Source organism: Oreochromis aureus, linkage group 6, assembly GCF_013358895.1.
Source record: "Oreochromis aureus strain Israel breed Guangdong linkage group 6, ZZ_aureus, whole genome shotgun sequence".
In the NCBI taxonomy this organism is placed as follows: Eukaryota; Metazoa; Chordata; class Actinopteri; order Cichliformes; family Cichlidae; genus Oreochromis; species Oreochromis aureus.
Window position 1 is genome coordinate 16,455,048 of NC_052947.1, and position 24,986 is coordinate 16,480,033.

At 41.5% G+C, this 24,986-nt stretch overlaps 1 protein-coding gene across 7 annotated transcripts in view; it reads left to right on the forward strand.

Moving 5' to 3' along the window:
• Positions 1-24,986, forward strand: part of lrba (LPS responsive beige-like anchor protein) — a 173,125-nt gene that overhangs the window by 116,588 nt on the left and 31,551 nt on the right. For all 7 annotated transcript variants that reach the window (XM_039612938.1, XM_039612940.1, XM_039612941.1 and 4 more), the window contains 7 exons: positions 8,724-8,841; positions 8,987-9,089; positions 10,603-10,718; positions 10,863-10,975; positions 16,404-16,544; positions 17,747-17,866; positions 21,361-21,513. In XM_039612938.1, the coding sequence (XP_039468872.1) occupies positions 8,724-8,841; positions 8,987-9,089; positions 10,603-10,718; positions 10,863-10,975; positions 16,404-16,544; positions 17,747-17,866; positions 21,361-21,513 (864 nt within the window). The remainder of the gene's footprint in view (positions 1-8,723; positions 8,842-8,986; positions 9,090-10,602; positions 10,719-10,862; positions 10,976-16,403; positions 16,545-17,746; positions 17,867-21,360; positions 21,514-24,986) is intronic.

Genomic DNA, 24,986 nt, shown 5'->3' on the forward strand with positions numbered 1-24,986 from the left:
ACAAACATTCATATCAGGTTTAAACCTCATGACTTTGGTGATGCGTCGACTTTCCTTTAGTGTCAACACGAGACTGACGTCCTCTAAGTCACATGGGTGATAATAAAATTCGGTGTCAATATCCACGATACCACACCCAACCTGCCAGTGGTGTTTCTTTGATTTTTTTTTTTTCATGTTATATTTATAACTTAAAGTTTTAAGTCTTAAGAGATTTTTTTTTTTCATTGTTTTATTTAGCTTCTGCTGTGTTTTCTGTGCTCTTGCAGCGTTTTTCTATTTGCTGGTGTTTTCTGAGGTTGACAGGTAAAATGCACTTGAAACCACACTTGAAATCTTGGAGCCACAATCAGAATGTGTGCTTCCCTTTCTCTCTAAAATCTGTCCAAAACGCCAGTTTGAGAGTAGTGAGAGTAGCATTCATTGCTAATTTACGCTTATTATAATGCTCATCATACTAAAATGATAGTTTTTAGCATGTTTACATTAGAATTAAACACTACTTTGCTAAAAAACATCTTCAGGGCAGCTTGTGTGGCTCCTAGATTTGTAGTCTTGTTTGCAACGTTTTTCTACCAGTGTTATAATCCAATTAAAACATCCAGGTATATTACACATAATAATAATTTATTATTCAGCTTGCTTCTTGAATTTGTTTTGTACAGTTATAGCATATTTGTGTTTTTGTTGTAACCCTTGCAATGCAATGTAAACCGTGACTCCTGTAAAAAAACAGGCCGATGATGCATCTGTGCAGCAAATGGTAACCAGGTAGGACAGGTCAGGGAAAGACGATTGCCACATAGGTAATCACGTAAAGAACCATTAGACAGTCTCATCTCACCACATAATGATGACTAATGTCTCCTCCACACACACACACACACACACACAGGCACACACACACACACACACACACACACACACACACACACACACACACACACACACACACAGGCACACACACAGGCACACGCTCTAAACAACCCCCTTTTCTTCACAAACACGCTCAGCCTCTCTCTGTTTGTGACCTGACTTTGGACCTTAACACATCCGCAGACCACTGTGGCCATTTTGACCTGGCTCACACTTAACCAAGCATCTCCAGACAAAGAGCTGCCCCCCTTTTTTGCACCTGAGCCTAGCCCCTCCATCATGCTCCATCTCTGGGCTTGACTGGACCAGTCAGGGGGCAGGTGCCTCCCCCTCCCCTCCTTTGATTGATCCCCTCTCTCCATCATTTATTCCCTTCGTCTGCCTCTGACACACATGTCAAAGGCAACGCACCAGCCTGATGGATAGGCCTGTTTATGGATGCCAGTCTGCCTGGTAGGCTACTGATATTACAATCAGCACCTGTGTACCTGCTGTTCTCACGAGCCTCTGCTATTCAGTTGAGGTCAGAGAGGCACGCGGCTTTGATTGAAAGATCGATGTCCAGCCATGCTTATTGGAAATTGGAATTGTAAATGTGCTCTTGGTTTGTCAGAAAGCTCTCTGCTGCATATCAAAAGTTAAAACGAGACCCATGGATTGTAGAAGCCAAGTAGCTATTTATGTTAAGTCTCCATTTTTTTGGTTTCCTTACAAATGCAAAGGTAAAATTGCTTGACATCAACATAACGCATGTTTTTAATTTCCGAAAAAGTCAAGAACAGGTTGCTTTGTATGTGCAACCTCATAACACTGATGCACAATCTGTGTAAAGACATCTTGTGTGCCAGAGAGCAGGATGTTAAATTCTCGTACTTCCATTGTCATCATGGTTAATGACCCATTCAGTGTGGTTTAAACGGCACAACCAGAGGACGCTCTGGAGATTACTTACTCATCCAAGACTCCTTTTCTAGTGGAAGAGTAAAGTGGATTTGTGGAATATAATATAACAACAATACAAAACAATTTTAATACACAGACGGTCTTGAATAAAATCAAACCGTAATCGTGAATCAGATTTAGTTTTAACTTAACGTCTTCATCAATAATCATGTTTTTTTTTTTACACCACAGATCTTTGATTTTTTTTTTTAGTGGTTCATGTTAGATTGGTTTCACACCAGCAATCTCGGTTGTTTTTCAGCCTCCATGGTAGAATAAAAAGCTGAGAACTTAAAATTCAGCTTGTCCGTATGAAACTTCTGTATAAAATCATTTATTTTGCCTTTCAAAGACCAAGACTTAATATTTGTAGATTGGTGGGTCAGTTTGTTTGTGCAACGCTTATACTTTGGGGTTTTTTTCTGCTCTTTGTTGCTATTTTGCTGGTCACAACTTTGTTTAACGCTACTGCTCATATGTGTATTATTTGCAGATGAAGCTAACATGCATTTTCAGCAGTTCTCTTGCAGACCTAGCTCTACTCTACCTGCCCATTAACACGCTGCATGCAGATCAGATCAGAAATGGCTTTTTATGCTTATCAGAGTATTATTCATAATTGAAGCTTATGATACCCTGTGAGCTCGATATGCAAAGAAGAAACTTTAGCTTAAACGTTGGCTTAGAACAGTCAAGTTTCAGTATTAAAACTAGCGTCTAATGCCCTGTGTTCTGAGTCAGCAATGGGATAACACCCCGTGTGCACACGGAACTGAAAACTGTTGTTGATTCAGTTTCCGTCATTCCAAGTGTAGCTGAAAGTGCTTGTCGCTGATAAATTTGGAGCACCAATTGAGTCACGTACAAATATTTTAACTCTCCACAACATTTTTTTTTTCTCCACTAAAAAGGCCTTTTCTCTTCTTCATCTTTCCTTTCGGACAACCCACCCTAAATTCCCCAAGAGGGGTGTACTTTTCACCCTACACCCACTTAAGCTGCTGACAATAGCTGGATTAGAGAAGAATTTATTCAGCAAAGCCTCACACATACCCCCAAAAAAGCCTATCCTTCAGTAAATGGCAAAATGGGAGACTGAAGGAAAGCGGGGAGAATGCGATAGGAGCCGGTCGGTGATCTTAACCTGTCTGATGTTTGCTATGGCAGCTTATAGGAGAGCAGAGGGCCAGCAGCATTTAGTCCTAAAGAGCTCCTGTGCTTTAGCGGAGGCTCCGGGCTGTCTCCCTGATTTTTCCGAGTGTCAGTGAAAAGCGTATACATTCTTTTCCAGCTTTTCCTGATGTGCTAGCATTTACTGATGCGCTTGACAAATCCAGGAATGTATAGAAGCTCTTTCATGTCCCGTCCATGTCAACAGGTGCTCAGCAATATCACAAAGGCCTTACATTTAGCCACAGTGCTAGGTGTGCATTCTATATGAACTTCTTTGTTACACAGTTCTAGTAAATTATCTTAATTCTCTTTGACTTTTTCATAACATGTTCTAGATATTCTGTATTTGTTGCACCTGCAAAATATAAACAATGCTATATCTTTTTTTTGCACTGTTGAGTCATTTGCTTCGAACTGCATTATCATGACAGACATTGAATTCAACTATGAATTTTCAGCAAAGGAGAATATTGTCAGTTTGTGGATATCTGCAGTTTCACAGCCCTTTTCTCTTCACTTATCCATCCTTTGTTACCCATCACTTTTGAGCTCTTTGTGGCCTCACTCCAGCCTGCGATGGAGTGAAAAGGAAGCACTGATGTTGAATATATCAGCATAAAATTCCCATTTTATGTTCTTTGCCATTCTTAAAGGAAAACTGTAATTTACTAAAATCCTTAGCACTCTGGCGTTAAAAGCTTTATCTGTCATTTACTAAGGCTTTGACTTATAGTTTCTGTTGGGGCTTGTTTTATGTATATACCTGCTACTGCCATCATAAGTGATAATTAATACCACTTTGGTATCTTATTATATGTTGGGGCACTTCTAAGGCTTTCGTCCTCATAGCTTATGCCCAATTTTTAATGATTTAATGCACTGAAGTCTTCAATTCACCACCAATTAACCCTAAGACCACTGTAGCATTTCCCTAAATCTACACAAGACTTTTTTTGTCTCCCACTTCAAAAAGGCCAAGCAGGCGAAGACAGAAAAAAGGCTAACCTGTTAGCAAACAGTGAAAAGGGCTGAAAAAAGGGGGGAGTTAGTCTGAATTTAGCCTAATAAGGATTAAGTGGCCCCAAAGATCCTTTCAAAGGGGACTTTCTTTCAGGGAGCACAAACTCTTGCTGGGTGACGTTTGGAGTTGAATACTTTGAGTCTTTAGGCTTCATAACCCTACACATGCTGCAAGCTGGGCCTGTTTATTTTGCTTCAGTTCTCACTTTCCAGCACAGCTTCTTAGCTGTGTTTATTTTTTTTCTGACCTTGTAGTTTGTTTTACTCCCCTCAAGGCAAATAGAGCTTTATGTGTGACCAGTGATTACACATTACACTAGTTACACAGCTGTAGAACAACTGGGATTACCAGTTCGTTTTGGGCTACCTGTCCTGAAGCATGATGACAGGATGTCTAATATTCAACACTGCCTTTCATATCACTCTTTCTTTTAGAGTCTCTCTAGGTTTAATGGATAATATATTTGCTACATTTTAAATATACCTGTTAAGTTTGTGGAAAAAATGTGGAAAATACTCTTAACTTGCTTAGAGTTGGATGGGAAGATTGATACCACTCCCTCCTCTGTGGTAAATATAAAGAACAGAAGAGAAATCAATAAAAAATACTATTAATTTAGCGGGCTTTACCAAAGAAATATCAATTTTGTTAAACTCACTATTGATTACTTCAGTAGCTAAGTGTTCCACATTTATATTTTTATATTTTTATTTGCATATCCAGACGCACTTTCTCTTAAATTCTGTGGAGAACATGGATAAGTCGAGGTAGTGTCATGTTTTTGCCATTTTGTTAAAGCACTCGCTTTCAAAGCCACAAAGGCTTGAGGACAACTGCTGGAGTGTGAAAGAGGAGTCATGTGGCTGCTCTTTCTTAAGGTCACATGATCGAGCGTTCCTGTGTTGAGCATTGCTTTCCTCTTAAAAGCTTTGCCTACTTTATTCCAAATGCAACCTCCAAACACCTACTCGCCAAAAACCCCCCCAAAAAACCACACACAGTTTTAACCTGCAGTGAGTCACGACTAAAGCTTGTGCATGTTTTTGTGAAGCCTTACACTCAAACTGTGTAGATCTGTGTGGCTCTTTCTTTTTCCATCGTGGTACTTTCGGTCCATCAGTCTCCCTTCCTCTATCTTTTTTTTTTTTTTTTTTTTTTTTTGCTATCACTCAATCTCAAAAGCAAAATCTGTCTTAATTGGCTCCAGAGGGCTCGGGGAGGCTTTGTGTCAACGCTGATGAGGGTCCTGATTGGTCCAGAGGCACAGGCAGCCAACAGACCCTTGTTAGTGTGTCGGGGCCCTTTGCTTGCTCGTTAGTCCGATGAACTCATTTACTGATGGGGGGTGACACGGCCTCGTTTACCAGTGTGGAACAGAGAAAGGTGTGTGTGTGTTGGTCAGAGGGGGCGGGGGTTAAAGCGAACAGGGAGGAGGTGAACCAGAATATGGGTAAAGAACAGAGTAGAGGGGAATATAACTGAACTTACAAGGTGCATACGCAGAAATACTACGAGTATTGAATAGCCATCAAATGTCGATTTATGTTTCTCTTCATTTTCTTTCTTATTTGATGCAGCAGTAAAAAAAAAAACAACCCGCTCCAAGCGACTCGGTTCACTGAAACTGTTTATTGCAGATTGCTTGATTCTGTGGTCAGTCAAGTGGAAACAGGCACAAACAGCATGGGACTTGGAAGTCTTTTTAAGACATCTGAGGAATCTGTAGCCTCAGTCCATTGTTTGCATGCATATTTTTTCTTCATTTTTTATGAATTCTATCAAGTTCTTGCAGTATTGCTTGTCCCTCGTCTGCGTTTTGATGTTGATGGATCACCTCTCTTCCTCCCGCTCATTAATTTCATCACCTTATCTCCCACACCACTTCATTTGACCAAAAGGTAATAATAAATCCCTCATCCATTATCCTTTAACTGAGGCACCCATGTGGAAATACTTAATAAGAGGCAACAAATTGAACTTCAATCACCTCTTTTTTCCCCTTCGAGGATGTATAGTAGATTAAACCGAACATGCAAATATGCTTACGCCACTCATCAAACACTGTTTATGTGCAATTCTGAAACCTTTATTTCCTAAAACACCACAATTGATATTCAAATGATATTTTATTCGTATTTTTCCACGTTATGACAAATAAGGCTCGTTGGTTGCTGGCAGTGGCTTCTCTCCTCTTCAACTCTAGGGTCTTATCAGCCCAACAACACACACGCACTCAGCCGGCCCGACTGCAAAGGCAGCTGAGAGCCTCATCTATCTTGAACCACGTTGCTGATAGTTGCTCCTCTGCTCTCTTAACTCTTCTTTAATCCAGTACAGTTTCAATTAGATCCATAAGCATCCCTGTGTTTGACTTTACCGGTGTTTCTAAAGATGCTCTGGTTGGTAAGAGGGGTGGATGCGAGTGGTGGTGGAGAGGATGGCACAGACTCTGTGAGATTCAGTAGTGACAGCTTTTGTGCGTGTGTGTGTGTGTGTGTGGTTACACACCATAGCCACAGTCACCCGACCCCTCTTCATGTGTCCCTCTTCATTCCGCAGTCTTTTGGGCATCTGACAAAGACAAACGACAGTGCTTCAGAAATGAGCCGCAGCCCGCTGCACAAACAGGTTGAACGAGGAAGAGGGAGAGATTGAGAGAAGGCAATGCAATCAGGACCGGTTCTTTTGTTTTCTGTTTGGCTGTGTCCTCTCGCGTGACGCTGTGAAATTGATCTCGGAGCGCTCCAAACCTGTGCCCGTGGATATCGTTCCACTTGAAATGAAACCTCAATGAAACTGCATCTGTCAACGATGTGGAAGCTCCTGATCAATGTGATGCTGCCGCAATAATAATATATTGTTTCATTATTAATATTATCACTTTAAAACCAGGCATTCAGTAGATGGTAAACCAGAGATGGTGTAATTAAATTGTAAAGACTGTAATAGTCTGAAATCTCGATTACTTTCCCTTGTTCTGTAACTGTAGCATTCCCGTCTCTTTAAAGCTGACCGATCTAGTTCTTCCACTACTATATATCACAGAGGAAGCTGATGCACCCATAACTCCAGCATGGACAATAACCTCCACACCAATGTAATTTGTCCAGATGTGGTCAGAACAGCTCGAGCATTACGACACAGATAGTTCGTCATACTCGTTGTCACACACTCTGCTTTTTCATCTGCAAGGGAGAGGGCGCTGCTGATCGGGATGATGATCTTGGAGAGCAGCATGCTGTTTACAATATTCCAGGAGATCCATCAGTCCAGTGATATATATCTGGGTGCCTTCACTTGTGTCATATCTTTCTATCAGCTGAGAGTTGGCAGCTTCATTAGTTTAGCACTGGGCATCTATGTAAAACCACTCTTTAGTTGTGAATGGTTATACTTCAAGCTTTCACTTATTAAACACCTGAAGACTGGAATCTCTTTTCTGCTCTGATGGAAGAACAGAAAAAAAATGTCCTTCCTTCTGCAGTGTTTTGACATGATCGACGTATTGTCACGTTTGTAAATGGAGAAAAGGATGAAAATCCTTTCTTTATAAAATTCACATTTTTGCATCAAGATGTTATTGAAATTAAGAGCTAATATTGTGTTACAATGTAAAATGAAAATTAAGAAAAAAAAAAGTCTTGGAAATGGGTTTGGCTTTAGGCTGGCTGTGACTGGTATAGTCATCTGAAGCTGCTGTGAGAGAGATGGGAGGCAGGAGGATGCGGTGCTGGCTAGCTTCTCCAGGCCACTAATCCACATTTAATTGAACTCTAGAGACTTTGAAGTGAGTCTGTGATGCAGGCAGGTCTTATTCCTCAGAGAGACAGCGAGGGAAGCGCTCCTTAGCTGAAGGCCTCAGCTGGTCCTCTTCTCTGTCCCCTTGCCTTTAATGAGCTCCTTCAGCTTAACACTAAGCCCAGCGTGCTGGCTCAAATTTGAATACTTTTGATTAATAAGATGCTGCAAAATCATATCTTAACAACATGAAGTGCTCCTTTTACCTTTCTGCTTTACCCCTGCTCGCCCCCTATCACAGCGGGCACCTTTGAAACCAAAAGCAGAGGTTGAAATAAAAACCTAGTTAACAAAGCAGTGCTAAGTAGGTTAGTAGCCAACCTAAGTGCTGGATTAGTATGAGGACAAATCACAGGGGCAGGGCTAAGCATGCGGGTCTGTCAGGAGCTGTGACAGCCATCAGAACAAGTCACTCTGACAGCCACCGCGGTCTCCATGGGGACAGATTAAGCTCAGTTCATCGAAGCATTTTTAAATTCGGAGCTTAGTAACATAATATCGTCTGACCTCCGTGTCAGTTACCTCCGAGGAAATGCAGAGACCAGTTGTAATCAGATGTTTAGCATAAAATAGCTTCTTGTCACAGCAAACTGTCACTTAATAGATGATCTTTTAGTGAACAGAACATTTCCTGCACAGCGTCCGGCTGAATAGCGCCCATTCTCTCGCTAAAGGAATCTCTTTTTCATTGAGGCTGATCAATATAAGACATTAATCGTGCTCTTCGAGCCGTCGTGCCATCACTGTGAAAAATGAACTAACCCGGCCCTCTGGTCTGTTCCCCTTCCCTCTTCCCTTCTCTTCTTCTTTTTTCCTTTTCTTTTAATTTTTGATTTTAATTTCCATTGCTTGCTCTGTTTTCATTATTTAACTGGAATCCACATCTCTCTGGTTTCTCTTTCGTGTCTTCCAGATTCTAGCCTACACAGAAGGTCTTCATGGAAAATGGCTGTTCTCGGAGATTCGTGCCGTCTATGCCAGACGCTACCTCCTGCAGAATACTGCTTTGGAAGTCTTCATGGCCAACAGGAGTAAGGCATCCCCCATAATTGTCTATGCTTAACCATTTCACCTTCTTAATAGTGCAGTTTGCAATCAAAAGTTGTCATTATGGTGATTTCTAATCTTTAAGAAATAATCCTTGATAACTGTTTGTTGCTTTGTGCCTCTCTGCAGCGGAAGTTATGTTCAACTTCCCAGATGCAGCCACGGTAAAGAAGGTGGTTCACAGTCTTCCTCGTGTTGGCGTGGGCACGAACTTTGGCCTTCCACAGACCAGGTTAGACGTGTGCGATTGCTTTGTTGTGTTTGTGGTATTTAAAAGTTTTGCTGCTGTTGCACTGCAATCTCATGGGGAGAAAAAAATGGTAACTGGGAAGCAGAAGAGGATTATGGAACATCTCCGGTGGTGTTATGTAAATATTTTAAAATTTCAAATAGTTTTTTTCTTGTTTCTCTCAAAAATGTACACATGGGGTTGGTCACTAATCTCCCTCCCTCTCCTTACCCCGCTCCCCCCAGATATAATTGGCTTCACACAAACATAGTCCAGTTCATTTATTTATTTCCACCAGAGTGAAGCAAATACTTGCTTGTAAGCCTGCAGGGCACACACCTTCCCCCAGCCCTCTCTCACATCATGCCCACTCTGTGTGCACGCATTGCTGGAGCCGATGGTGTTGGTTTTGCACAAATCTTGCACAAAATTCACAGCAAGACAGAGTTTTCGAGATGCTTTGGGGATGGTTAAAATTCAATTTGAGGGAAAAAAAATGTGGATAAGATTAAAGATTTGTGATTGGCTCTTTTAATCTGAGGTGTGCCAGAGCCCGTCTGATGGCATTTTTGAGTTGTATTTTGAGAAGTTGATATTTTTAATTTTTTTGTACCTTCCTGGTATTGAGCATCACAGAATTTGACATGTGGCGACATAACAGTGAGGGCTGTGTGATAAGTTAGAGTGAGGAAGTGCGTCCAGTAATGAGTTAGTGTGGGTGTAGGAGAGTTTGTGTGTATAACACACAGGGTTAGGGCAGGTGAATGTGTGTGCTGGGCTCATTAATCATACTAGTTTGCCGGCCACCTTGCCTCTTCGACCTGAGGACGGCTGCTCAGGGCAACCCGGTACACATCAGCTCATACAGCCAGCACAGCACAATTTAGCTTCATGTCCAGAGTTACGCACACACAGACACAGACGCACAAGTTAAAGCACAAATCCAATATATGTTCATAATTTAATCTAATCCCTCTGTTTTCAACCGGTTTCCAGTTTTGCATTCCTTCTTTTCTCCCCTTTACTTCTCCATATCTATTTATAATGTCATTTAAAGCAGTTCAAAAGATGCACAGAATTGCTTGGTGACAATATAAAAAATGTGTCAAAGTACACTTGTGTTTGGGAAATCATGTTTTCACATTTTTTTTCTTTTCTTTTCTTTGGCAAGGCCTAATGACCATAATCTCACACAGTGACATTGATTAATTTCATCATTTTCTTTTGTTTTAATTGGATTGGGGGTCATTCGTTTTTGTCCTGCAGCATACATCATTCTTTGGGGCCTCCTGTGTGTGTGTGCACATGCACGTAAATAAGTGTATTCAAGCCAATTTATTGCGCATTTGTCTTCTTAATTAGCAAGACTGTAAGTTCAGTAGATTTTTCATAAAATGACATTTGGATTGCAAAAGTCTAATAAAGCCTGGGGCTTTTTATTCTTGCAGTCTGCTGTTCTTGTGATTTGAACGGCTACAAAAGATTTTAATATCGAGCTTTCCATTTCTTTTTATAGACGCATCTCTCTGGCCACACCTAAGCAGCTGTTCAAGGCGTCCAACATGACTCAGCGCTGGCAGCGCCGTGAAATATCCAACTTTGAGTACCTGATGTTTCTCAACACCATCTCTGGTGAGGACACGGCTCAGCACCTGTGTGATGTTTTTGCAGGGTGTAACACAGAGGAGCTGTGCACATTTTAGCAGTCCATGATGCTAACTTCTTTTTTAAACAATATTTGTCGCCCCTCTCCCCCGTGCTTTGTCTTTCCTCTAGGCCGTACCTATAATGACCTAAACCAGTACCCAGTCTTTCCATGGGTCATCACCAACTATGACTCAGAGGAACTTGACCTCACTCTGCCCAGCAATTTTAGAGATCTGTCTAAGGTAAGAGCCTGGAGACTCATCCTCTCCCCTGATTTCACTATAATGGATCTTTTTTCTTCTTAATTCCCCGAAAAAGTAGGGGGGGCGTTAACACACAGATAACTGTGTGTTAACGCCCTAAAGTCAATTTTGTTGCTTTGTAATTGCCATTGATCATAGTTTAGTGAACCTGCTCTTTAGTCACTGGTGGCTGATTGCACATGTGCAGAGCATTTTTCCCATGTAATGACCCAAATATTTCAGATGTCTGAGAAGAATTGATATAATAGTGCAGTTTGAAACTAGTATTTTTTTAATGTTACTAGCGTCATGCTATCTATGTTGATGAAGTGATTCTATATGCAGTGATTTGCAGTTTTCATCAGCTCACAGATATATGAAATTTGAGTAACAATGTGACAAATTTCCCAAAACTGCAAGTGGTATTCATTACATCTAATCTGTATGATTAGTTGTTGACTTTTGCTAGTTCAGGCAATCTTGACCTGCTGCATTTAAAACATATGTAAGCCCCTCATCTTCTCAGTCTGCAGCTCCTAATTTGTGGCTTAGCTATCATTTTCTGGCCATAAATCAAAGTTTCCTAATTGAATTCTTTCAAGTTTGACCTTCCACAACACAGCAGGAAGTGAAGTAATACTCCCTGGTAGCTCCAGGCATCGAGTGATTGGGCTTAAAACAATGAAACCTGCCCTGAAATGCTCCCTGGCACATAAATACACACACTCGCATCGCTAAAGGATTCTCCCCCATAATTGTCGGTAGTCACGCAATTATTTACTCCCATTAACTCCCTCGCTTTTACACGTACATACACAGATGGAAAAAGGCAAAAACAAAAAAGAGCACACCTCTTAGCTTGCCAGCTAACGTCGGTGGATGAACAGTCCAGCGGTGGGAGGACTCAGGATTAGTTTTAGAGTGGGAAGATTGAGCGAGTGTCAAGCTCCTGGTAGGAAAATGACTGAATAAATCAGCCATGGAAGCAAAAGAAAGCATGTGTTAATGGACAGGGGATCTGTTGGAGGAAATGCTTTTTAGAGGTACGCTGGAGGTCATTTGTTCAGGTGCAGACGTGGAGGTAGTCCTCTAATGAGACAAAGTGGAACATATTAGTCTTCTTGCAAAGATATCGCTCTTTGAATAAAACGATAAGTAAGTAAATTAGAGTCTGCATTGGTTTGGGTGAGATTAGACGATCTAGGAAGTCCAGTTTCAGTAATAATGTGTTTTAGCATTTCTTGAAGACACTCTAAAAATTCTTCATAATTTTCGCTCAGTCCTGTTCAAACATGACGGTATACATTTGGACTGTTACTAATACACAGATGGATCCATGGGTAGAAATTAGGGTTCACTGTGTTGGCTGGGTACAGAGAGGAAGAGCTGGTGACCTTCTGGCTCTACTTTTTGAGCCACCATCAACTTGACCTGCTGGCAGTTTGCGTGTTATAAAGGACAATGCAGATTTAGTTTAGTTTTGCAAGAAAATTCTGTAATGGCAGCAATTTTAAATGAATTAATTTTTTTAGGGGACAGCAAGCCTAGTATTGCTGTTTCTTTAGGCAAGTATTCATTAAAGTCCATCAATTGCCATCAACCATTGGAAATGAAAGGAAGAACAAATATCTGCAGAATATAATCCAGATGCAACGCTATTGTCCTGCACAAATCCCACAGTTATGAAACACAAGTGAACCATCTCCTCACACTTTCATTCCTTCACACTTCCCTGTCACATAGATTCAAACATCTTGTCCCTTAGGTTCTCCCCAGTCCTGCTTTCACTTTCAATCTGCTCCTCTGTGTCTCCGTCCTCGGCTTTTATCCCTCCCAGTGTAGTTTTTATCCACTGTAAGCAGCTGCATAATTCTTGTGTTTATCCTGCTTGATGTTGCCCAACAGGGTGAAATGTGACAGTTGTATTTGCCCCACCAATACACACACAGGCTCACAAAAACCACGCAGCCTTCCCGCGTGGTTTCTAAGCTCATTTCTGCTTCCTTCTCTTCTCCTTTGCACTGCCATGGAGTTTGGACAGCTCAGCCTCTGTGCTCAGTCAAGCCTCGCAGCCCCGGGGACTTGAATGAATGGGAGAGTTGGGTAAAAGGAGGAGAAACGGAAAGACGATCAGAAAGCAAAAGAAAGAGGAGGCGAGAGTGTGAGAAAGGGAGAACAACATTATTTCCCATCCCTTTAACCCTTTTTCTTTTTAAAGAACAGAATGGAAGCAGAGAGAGCGAGAAGGAGGGGAGGGAGCAGAGCCAATCTTTATTACATCTGTTTTATTCATGTTGTTGACACGCGTGCGATATTAATGTATGACTACTGGACCGTGCCAGACTGCGGTGTCTGGAAAAGGGCAAAGCAGCTCTGTGCAGCCCTTCAAATCAAACCCCCACCACACAATGTTGCACCTACAATCATTTGTGCTCCCCATTTCTTTTCTTTGCAACCTAATATTTGGTGACCTTCAGTTAGTTCTGCACTCTGTGTGTGTCTGCACCATTCAAAACTATGCTTACTTTCCCATTTTCCCCTCTTTTGTTTGCTCTTTATTGTTTTTCTTTCTTGTCTCCTTCTGTTTTCCTCTCGTGCTCTCTTTCTTCCTCACCCTTCACATCTCTCTTATCCCCCTCTAATGTCACGTTGGTGGTTGTCTCTTGTAGAAACAGGTCATCTGCGAAGCCTCCAGTGACATTGAGAAGCCAAATTGCTATGAACGTGTGTGTGTGTGTGTCACACACTGTCATCATTCCCAGCACAACAGAGGCCACACAGAATTTATGTTCCTTGCTACCAGAGCCATTCTGACCCCAGGGACTTTCTTATCATAAACTCTAACCTCAACCTGACATCAAACGCCGACCCCCGAGATAACATTGTAGTCACGATAAGCTCTCGCTAGATCTGACTGCAAGTGTTTTAACACCTCTTTTTTATTCCTCCACCCCTTTTTGCACCCCAGTTCTGCATACTGTCACATGCGTCCCCACAAAAATCCACTTGTTCTTCATAAAGATGCGTTGTATATCAAAACCAAACCTAAATTTGACACTTTAAATGATAAAATTAATCTTGGGGGCGACTTTACAAAAGAAAATTGTTATTTGATCTGTTTGAACTTCTTGAGTGTTCGTTTAAGGTGTCCTTACAGCAAAGGCACACCTATTTCTATTCATAAAAGGCAAAAATATGTAAATAAATAAATCCACTCTTACTGTACTTTTAATGAAGCACAACAAATAATTTAAACAATTGTTAATCTATTATGTACTCCGCATTTACATAGCAAGAAAATAGGACTTACTGAGCATCTTGTGTACCTTTGTGCTATAACATGCTGCTCACAGACACATGGGCTAATGGTGTATTGATCTCACCGTACTCGCCCCATATGTTTATCCCCCCAGGCCCTCCACACCATTTTCACTGTTTAAATAGGACATTATACATAAACACTCTCTTCAAAAGGCTCTTGTGATTTATGACTCAAAGCCCTACTGATGCTCAAATCGTCAGTGAGCCATTATACTTCATCACCTGTGACCCATTATTGTTTTAAAAGCAAAGTAGCACTAGGTAATGTTCTTATAATAGTTTCTCAGGAAGGTGCTTATTGTTCCTTGAGGGAGTGTTTTTTGCTTGGTATGCCTACATATAAAAAATTGCTTTTTAAATATTTGAGTTCCCAAACCTATGATTATTTGTGTACGGAGGAGAGTTTAGGCAGGATAACATACATAATATATATATTTTTAAATACATCTCACCATAGCAGCTTTAAAATGTCACTGTTACACCATATGTAGCTGCCTTCTTGATTTAGAACAGATTAAGACTAATCCAGCATTATTTTCCCCGTCTTTACCGAAAACTCTGGCTCAGTTTTCTTCTGTAGCGTACCCTTTAGTTAAAAGTATGTGATCGGTTCATTTGTCTGAGCGCTCATCAGAGTGCTATTCTTTGCCACGACGTATTGGGTCAATCTGTGATTGGGCAGCAGCAGGCGCTCCATCAGCGCAGTGCCGGCCGCCCTGCTCTGATGTACGGCACCATCGCTGCCGCTTTGTTGTAGCTACTGTAAGCTGAGAGCGCTAGCCCCACAGTAATTTACAGCAGTAAACAATGTCGGGCTCGAGCAAACCAACAGCCCCCACGTGCCCTCACACACAATTCTCCCTCTCTCCCTGTCACTGTGGCACTTTCAGTCTTTTCTTTTTTTTTTTATTTTATATGCCTCCTCTCCCTTTTCTTTTTTTAATGAGCCGACTGTTATTAGGGCTATAAATCAGGCCAATGGGTGTGATGTATAATTCACTGTGTGTACTCACCCACCCCAGTGGCCCTGAGGAAGCCCACAGTGTATCACTGTCAACATAGATCTGCACAGTGTTGTGGCACAAGGCAATTCGCTGTGTAAATGCACATACGCACAGGAACACTATTTACAAAATAACAAAAAAAAATGCATGCATTGAACAGAAAAAAACGGCAATAACTGCAGACCGTGTGCATCACTCCCAGTACACACACAGGTACACAAGCATGCACCATCACACCCACATAAAACAGTAGCCATTGCACAGATCAATATCATAGACCTGCCCTGGATGTGTCTTGCTGTGACAGGCACCCTATGATATGAAAGAGATCCAATTGATCCACACCCTACTAGGCCCCCATTCTCAAAAGGGCATCATTCCATTACCATTGATCTGCTGTGTATGTGTGCGTGTGTATGTGTGTGTGTGTGTGTGTGTGCGTGTGTGTGTGTGTGAGGGAGCAAGATGATGGAGCGGTTCGAGGGAATGAGGCACAGCCTGCAGAAGACTAATAAAAATTGAACCAGCCTGAAAGTGATTTCTATAAATGAGTATTTAAATGATAGGCGAGCTGCACAGGGTTATTGGCTTTTTTTTGAAGAGCAATGGAAAATTAATGCAATTTAACCATTTTTTTCTGAACTATAAATAGGGCTGGTGACCAGTGTATTAGTTACAGATTAATAAAAGTAAAAATTAAAGGAGCCCACAGCCTTGCTATTGATATTCTGAGTAGGCACTCTTTCATTGGAGCACATTAGTTTTCTCTGACAGACTACAGCTGCAGGGGCTCGGTTTCACAGCCTCTAAAAAGCACTCTGTGGGAAAGGATTGATCTGTCTGAAGGAAAACATCATCTAATATTCATTTGAGATAGCACAATGGTTATTAGCTTCATTCGCCTTGCAACTATTATGCAGCAGTGAGGGGTCCCTGTATTCACAGTAAAATTCAGTACTGCCTCCCTGCCTTTGGTTTGTGTTTTTTTAACTTTCACGCATCTATCGTGTCTTGTCCTAATATGTGGTTTTGTCGTATTTATTTATTTTTCAGTTTAGCTGTTTAACATATTTGACCTATTTTTTGTTTGTTTATATTTATAGCCCATCGGTGCTCTTAACCCCAAGAGGGCAGCATTCTTTTCAGAGCGATATGAGACCTGGGAGGATGATCAGGTGCCGAAGTTCCATTACGGCACCCACTACTCCACCTCGAGCTTCACCCTGATGTGGCTGCTACGTATTGTAAGTGCAGTGCACGTTTGGACTAAATATACTTCTGAGTGTTAAGGAGAATTTGTGACTTTTAATATAAATTCTGGAAAATAATGAAATAATTATGCTTGTGCAAGAATTTTACCTTGCTCTTTAAAAGTTTGTATTAAAATTGGATTCTTTTTTTAATGATCAGTACATTCATGATGCAGAGGTCATGAATGTATTCTTAATTAGGCCTAGGGTTTTATCAAATTAAGAGTATATGCATGCTAAATATTGCATAGCATGCATGCATGTAGTGATAATAAATGAAAAGCAAAAGCAGTGCACTTAAAAGTCTGACCTTCACCTTGATGCAAATTCTCAAGGTTTTTCTTTTTAATAACAGGTACTGAAATGTGATTTTGTTTGTTTTTGAAGCACATTAGCGGTGTATATTTTGCACTAGAGTGCTCTCTTGCAGTACCTTTGTTGAATGGATGCCATCAATCTTTCCATACTGCACTCAGGGGAGAGGGAGGTTACTAAGTTTCTCCAGCGTGCAGTTTTCTGCTGTTATTGTCCCAGTAGCTCACTGTCTCTGTAACTCCCAGTAGAGTTACCTCATTGATCTCTGCACATCATTAGCCAGCTTACTCTAAAGCCACTTTACCAGAAGCACTCATTTATAACTCTCACTTAAAGATCAAACTTAACCTTAAATATTAAATGAAAATGGGTTTGTGTAGTAACTGTGTATTTTGTAAGGTTTTACACTGATGTATAAACTGCAAGATCAATTTGCTCACTGTCCCACCATTTAAAAAAAAAAAAAAAATGAGGCTTGCGTCATTTCAGGCTGGACTTAATTAGCTATTTACAGTATTAGTTTATAGCTGTGGTACAGCACAGTGTGCCCGTGTCATTTGGGGGCTATTGCATCAGAGAGACGGCTATTGATCTGCCCTAACAAGATTATACGTGATTAGAAATGCATCAGCAGCACACGTGCATTGATTTTAGTAGCACACTGGGAATATTGTTGTTTTACTTGTTCATTTTTGGCTTTAAGTTTGTTACAGGGTGTGCAGAAAGGGTCAGTTCTAGGTCAAATATATTGACAGAGCGTATTCAAACTGTAGACATGTTGACAACCATGTTTTCCTTGCAGAAAAAGCAATTGGGTGGTTTCAGTTATAGGAGTAGACTCCCCAGTTTATATTCTTAACCATAACCTTTATAATTTCCAGGAACCCTTCACCACGTTCTTCCTTAACTTCCAAGGAGGAAAGTTTGATCATGCTGACCGTACCTTCTCCTCAGTATCCAGGGCTTGGAGGAACTGCCAGAGAGACACATCTGATGTTAAGGTACCATTCATACTTATGCATGCTCACTATGGATCTGGGGACAAAAATAACAGAAGTTGGACGATAAAGTCCCGAGCGCTGCAGAAGAATAAATCCCCGTCCAGCACACATAAAAAAGAGAGGGTTTCAAAAGAGTAATGTCCAGTCACTACCAATCATTGTCCCTATGCAATGATAGCTTCCTGCTCTTCTGATCAAAGCGTTGGTTTAATCCTCATCTGTCCCAGCCGTCTGTCTCAGATTCAGTCAGCTATAACATGGACTTGAATCCCTGCCCACTGGGCCCCCAAACTCTGCTGCGCCGACGGATCTACCCTGAAACAGCACAGGTCATTCTCATACCGAGCGCCTTCGAACCCCCAGCGCACACTTTAACTGCTCTCCTAAAACATTTACAACTACACTCAGACATTCTCTGTCAAAGCTGAGTTTTGCTTGCTCTCCTGGCACTGGGTCATTGGATGGGGGAACAGCAGTGGTGTTGGGGGTTTTGACGCTTGATTGCGTTTACCCCCCTCCCGCATCCCTCTGATAAAACATGTGGATTGTGTTACTGTGTAGCTGGCCAATGCTTGATTGCAAAAGCCCAACAACAGCCCTAGTTTGCTCTCTTAGTCTCGACCTGTCAATGTGGATCAAACTGTGAGGGCTCAACTTCAGATCAAAACAAAGAGGAAATCTGGACGTCGTCAGTTTGTTTCCATGTTCAGCTTGAATTTTTAGCATATTTTGAATGAAAATCTGTCGACTTTATCCAGTTGGATGCACACATTCATGCTCCTTTTTTTGCTCAAAATATGAATGTGTGCAACCAACTGGATGCAATCCAGTCACATCCATATTGCTTAATTCCTCTTTTAAGCAATAGAGGAATTAGGGGTGAGATGTATCAATTCAGCATGGTAAGTACACCATTTAGCTTTAGCATTGGGACCATTGATGGTAACCCTCTGTCTCTGCCAGAGGGCAAAAAGCCTCTGTGTTTTCATACGCCACTGTTAAAGAAGGGGTGATAATGGGCTACAACACCTAGATTCAATGTGTCTCTAGCCTGGGTGACGCTAGAATGACCTGCCACCCCCAATCCCCTGACCCCTAGCCTCAGCCCACAGGCATCAGAGGGGGAGACACAAGAGAAGAGGGGTTAGAAGTAGCAACAGTGGAAGTGTAGCAGGAGAGCCCAGAGGCCAGAGCCCCTTCCAGTGACCCATGACAGGACAGGATTGGGGATCAGAGGGGCTGGCCTCTGACCAGGCTGGAGCAAAAGGGCCACTGCACATAATGGTCCATGTAAGGCAGGCTTGAGTGTTGGGGAGTGAAGCCCTCAAGGTTTTGTTGGGGTATGTGCATGCGTGCGTGCACGGGTGCCGCTCTCTCCTGCTCAAATTTACAGCAGGCTGTAGCCGGTGAACCCGGGTGAGCAGGAGGCCTCGTTAAGAAGGTGACCTTTAGTTTTAGGTCAGCTTTTGTGGAGTGAAGAGATTTCAGAAGTGAGGAAGTGCCGTGTTGTTTTAAAGCTGTGTGTTTGCTTGCTCATTTGATTGGATGTTTTCACCCCATTAATGAGAGGGGGAGATATTGTGCAGCTAATTTGATAAGAGGCATGTTATTATTTGGCTGTATTTGCTTGTATTTGTAAAGATCATGTTACATATGCTAAGAATTGAATCTTTTCAAAATGCTTCTTGACTTCCGAGTTTAGTTTTTTTTTGCTTTGAGTGTTAGCTGTCAGCCAGTCGCCACTTAGTTTTGAAGGCAGGCTGTTCATTTCTAATGCTAGGTTGTTAACATGTTTGTCACCAAATTCCCTTAGCAATGGCCATAATTGATTCTATATAGTGTTTTTCTGTATATGCAGGTGAATGTAGTTAAGATAGTTATAGTTCATATAATTATGTATTTTGCTACACAAAACCTGTCAAGTCTTCATAGAGCACATGGACTGTATATTAAAAATTTGAATTAGGACCAAGTCATCACCCACTGGTTTGTGAAGTCCTCTCTTTTTGGCTTGAGATCAGAATTTGCCCATCATCACACTCATACTGTAGCATCTTAAAGCATCTTTTTTGACTCTAATGAGGACTGTAATATGCAAATGATCATTGTGTTTTATTCACTAAGAATATAAATTAGTGATTGAAAGTATAAATGCATGTGTCAAGTGTTTGCTGCTTTCTCCAGTCAAATAGGATGAAGGGTAATTTTTCCATAGACGCTTTATAATCTGACTTTTTTGCAACTGCCCCCTGCTGACCATTAGACAGAATGCACTTTAAGACATTTACTTTCCCTTCATTTTTTTCAGTCTATTGGGAAAAAATGCAATATACCATATATTTCACGCTCCACTTTCCTTTCCTTATTTGCATGACACAGCCAAGAACTGAACCTTCCCGTGTCCTGATTGTGTCGAAGTTTGTGAGACGTACCCACAACAATAACACAACAGCTAAAGCCTGGGAAGCGTTGTTGATTTATCTACATGTTTTTAAGCTCAAACACAATCTTAATGTTTATACTCACTGTGGCAAGTTCTGCTTTGTTTAGAATGACAAATGGCTAAACATATAGGGTTACATCTCCTGTCATACTTGCATTTCTCTTCACTCTCGTGCAGATTGAAAACATGCTGTGTTGTTTGTGACAGCCAAATAAAATCATCATAGTAAGACGAGAATTTAGCTGACTTTTCTTTGTTGCTGTGGAAGAGGGGGGGAAATCAGAAGTGAACTTTTTTTTTAAGACACAAAGAATATGATCATCGCATCAGAATAGGGAGAAACCACAGCCGAGTGCACGCTCAGAGGCTTTTTACAACAGACCAGCGTCTTGTAATTTCCACGAATAATTTTGCCATTCAGAAAACAATACAGCAATACTATCTATATACAAAACAGTGCCGCTTCGTTGTGTTTATTTTCCCTGCTCTTGTTCTTCTTAAAGAGTTACTCAACACTTCAAAAGGGCTTTTTGAGTTGTAACATAATGTGCTTTAATTTGGGGAGGCAGTCCACCTCCCTTAGCCCACAGTTTGACTTGGAGTCTGCAAAACCACACTCATCAAATATATGCTGATCAAGACTCACAGGACTTTACACTCTTTCTTTTGGTAAAGCTTCTACTTATTTACTCCCTGACATCTGTAGAAGCACCAGTTGCTTTCTTTCCTTTCACACCCACACAGCACTGTTTCACATGTGAGGACGGTACCTTGATCGTTTGAACTGGTTCAGGACCACCATGCCTTTTGTGAGGCACAGACCCAGGGGTGAACATACTCTTTATCTTTTTGGACATCATGTTCAGATCTAGCAGTCCCGTTATTCTAAATTTCCATTGGTGATTATGCAGAGCTTTCTACAGATGCAGCATCATGTCTGATAACTGTTCCAGATTCTCAAACTGCTTTGTAAGATTGACTTTTTTTTTTTTTTTGCTTTTCTCCCGATAACCAGTGTGTTTATTTATGTGTCTGTGCTTTACCCTTTCAGGAGCTGATCCCAGAGTTCTACTATCTTCCTGAGATGTTTGTTAACGCCAACAATTACAACCTGGGAGTGATGGAGGATGGCACTGTAGTCTCTGATGTTGATCTGCCACCTTGGGCCAAAACCCCAGAAGAATTTGTGCGCATTAATCGACTGGTAAGACGCATGAACACATGAATGCTGTGTCCCATGTATGATTCAGGTTAAAGGAAGTGTGCATTAAAAATATATTGAAGCCATCATAGAGTCTAGGCAAGAAAAAAGTGTTATTGTTGTCATTCATGTATAGCCTTGTTTTCTTTCTTCCTCATATGACACATAGCGCAGACCATCTGAGCCCCAAGCTTAGCTGGAAATGCTAATTTAAAGAGACAGTGTTATTTCCTGACCATCACACAGTTCTTCCTGTTACCTGAGCCTCCCCCTCCTCCCCAACTCTCAGATTGCTTTGCCGGCAAATTGATCCAGCTCTGCCCCGTCTAATATCCCCATGCAGCCTCACAGTCCCTCTCTCTGCTCTGTTCATGCACATCTGGAACATGCCGGTGTGTGCAACTGCAACTGTGTTTTTGTGCAGAATAATTATGCAGTATCCACTTTCTGATCTCCCTTTCCTGTCCGCCTGGCCAAAGGCAGAAATATTCTGTGTGTATATTCACGTCAGATGTTGTCAGACTGGCTGCCGTGTTTTCATTATACTCTAGATGTTCTCTTCTGTGCTTTACACAACATGCACACACACTGTTGGGAAACTAAGGTGACACTTTGGATCAGATTTCTCAGCACTAGAAGATCTAGAAGCCTCCGATGGGGGGTTAACATTTTCTCTTCTGTTTTGCTGAAATTGCTTATCATTTATGCTTTTAGCCCTTTTATCTTTAAAAACATTTTAACTTCATACTGACAGTGAAAGGACAGCTGTCCCCTTACAAATAAAGCTTATTCATAATTTTGTCTGTCTGTTTGCATAAACACAATTACAGAAGAAAACTAAACTGTGGGTTATAACGCAATGTAATCTGGAGCCTAGCGCAGGCCACTTTTCCCTCTCAGTTACATATTTGGGGTAAAAGCAGTGGCAGCTCCATGTGTGATGTGTGCCCACAGTAGTAATGGGTGCTGATGAGGCTGGGTGTGCTCTGTGACCTGTGCAGTCTTATGGTGGGGGTCTGTTAACTAGCCTGCTGATATGACCATGCTGCTATCATTAATCACACACTTCCCTCTTTTTGGCTGTCAGCATGCAGCCCGCTGTGGATGTATTAGAGGGACGCTTGTTGTGGCGGCAGCGTTGCAGGCTGTTGTGCAGTGTTTTATACTCACGGGGAGGAAAAGTTGAGTTTTCATTTGTGCTAAATGAGGATTATATTTGACAGATATTTGAGAAATTGTTATGCATTAAAAAAAAAAACCCCAAAAACCAGAACCACTAGTCCAACTTTTTTTTTTTAATGGCATGAAGTTTAAAAAGTTTTTGATTGTTTTTATTTAGTTTCTTAAATTAAAAGATGGCTGCCTCTTCCTGAGGCTGGTTTTGCCAGAAGTTACTTCCTGTTAAAAGGGAGTTCTTCCTCACCACTGTTGCCTAATGCTTGTTCACAGTGCTGTAGTAGCTCCTTACAGCAGCGGCCCCCAACCTTTTTTGCACCACAGACCGGTTTATGTCCGACAATATTTTCATGGACCGGCCTTTAAGGTGTCGCGGATAAATACAATAAAATAAAACCAGTACCGGTTTTAATGTTCAAATCTGCTGTCCTGAGTTATTTCTGTTTCAAATGTAGAGTTGAAACACAGTCATTGTAAAAACAAACATAATTTGTATAATATTGTAAACAAAAAAAGGGAAAAAAAATGCATCAAGAAACAGAAACCTTATTGTATGAATATATGCATTAATGTGGTCTCCTGTAAACAGCTAAAAGAGCCTTTCATCGCTGGTTTAACTGTGCTGGTCTCCTCTACTTCTTCATTTTTTTCCCCATGCTTCTGTCCTTTGTGCTCCATTTGGCACTGCAGATGCAATTTGGACTCTGTTTGGTCTGCACCCATACTAGATATGCTGCTTTCAAGCTGGTAAAATTTCACTCTGCTTTTTCTTTCTCTCCTTCTCCAAACTGAGATATTGATCCATCGTGCAACCAGCAGGCAGGTGTAGGTGCACAGAAACATAACAAGCTTAGGAAAATAGGAGGTTTCATCCCAGAGGGACTGTGAATAAAAGCTCTGCTATCAAATGTCAGTTTAAGTATAATTTTCTAATTTATTCAGACTGAATCACTTCCTGGAATCTGTTGGTTTCACTTAAAATAATAAAATAAGCTGGGATTGTGAGTGTGGGAGTGCAGTTTGTCTTTGTAATTTTACCATTTTAAGAGACCCAGTCGTATGCTACAGATCACATAGAAACAGCGCCAAGGTACAGGGAGGGATGTGTGGGTGGACAGGTCTCTGGTCATGACAGATAGCTGGCATTAGAGGGTGTCAGCTGGCAACTGTGGTACTGTTGGGAAAGAGATGAGCGTGGTAGAGAGGAGAGAGGAAGAGTGAAGGAGTTAATGGGCTGTTTGGCTCTCTTTAGCTTGTCTGCTGCTAATGGCTTTGCAACACAAGGATAGACAGCAGGAGAGAACACGCAAACACACGCAAATGCACACTTGCTTACGAACACACACAGGCCTGCTGTCTCCACTCTGGTTATGAGCCTTAGATGATTAACAGCTAATTAGGGCCCAATCTGGAAAGGCCATTAAAAGCCTCTCTCAGTAAAGGATTGTGCTGCTCCGCAAATCGGCAGTTTGTTTTTGTTGTTCAGAGTTGCATGGTTGGTTGGGGGGGTAAAAAAAAAAAATGATATAAGCCTACCATCAAACTGTAGCCTGTACATAATGCTTTCCTTTAGAAGTGTCATAAGTTATCGCTAATGTTTAGCAGGAAGTGTGTTGCATGGCAACAGATTAACTGCAAGTTTTTGCCTAGACAGTTTATTGTTCAACAAATGTCTTACACAACACTGAAGGCTCCACTTGAAAACCACAGGTCTGAAGAATAGTTTTTGGGGAGGAGGCGGGGCAGCACCTCCGCGGCTTAAGGGAAGTGCCTACAGTATACTTAAATGCTTTCTTGTAAAGGCGCACTCCCTTTTTCGTGGTCCATCACACATCCACACATACATCCCCGTGGAGACACAGGGGTCTTGAGGCAGCATGCCATGGAGATCAGGGGCTGCTTGTTGTTTTTACCAGGGGGTCGAAGGAGAGGTTAAGAACTTGATCCCTCCTCCACCAGATAACTACATTTCTCTGGGCACTGTCAGCCGCTCTGACATTCCACTATGTACGACCATACCTCGCTTTTCAGGCCTGCTAACCATTAGCGCGATAGCAGGTGATCTTGTGTGTATGCTCGTGTAAATTTGACTGTTATTTGTCTCCATATCAGTGTTTACCTGTGCTGTCATGGCTCCAAGTTTCAGTGCAGCTACTGAGATGGGGCGGGCTAAACTACAGTCTGTTAGAGCAGCCATCTGCTGTGGGTATATCTTGATGCTAGACTGAGCCAAACACTGCTGATTTTTTTTATTTTTTTATTGTGCATAGATCAGTGTTAAACTAATATAAGAATGTAGA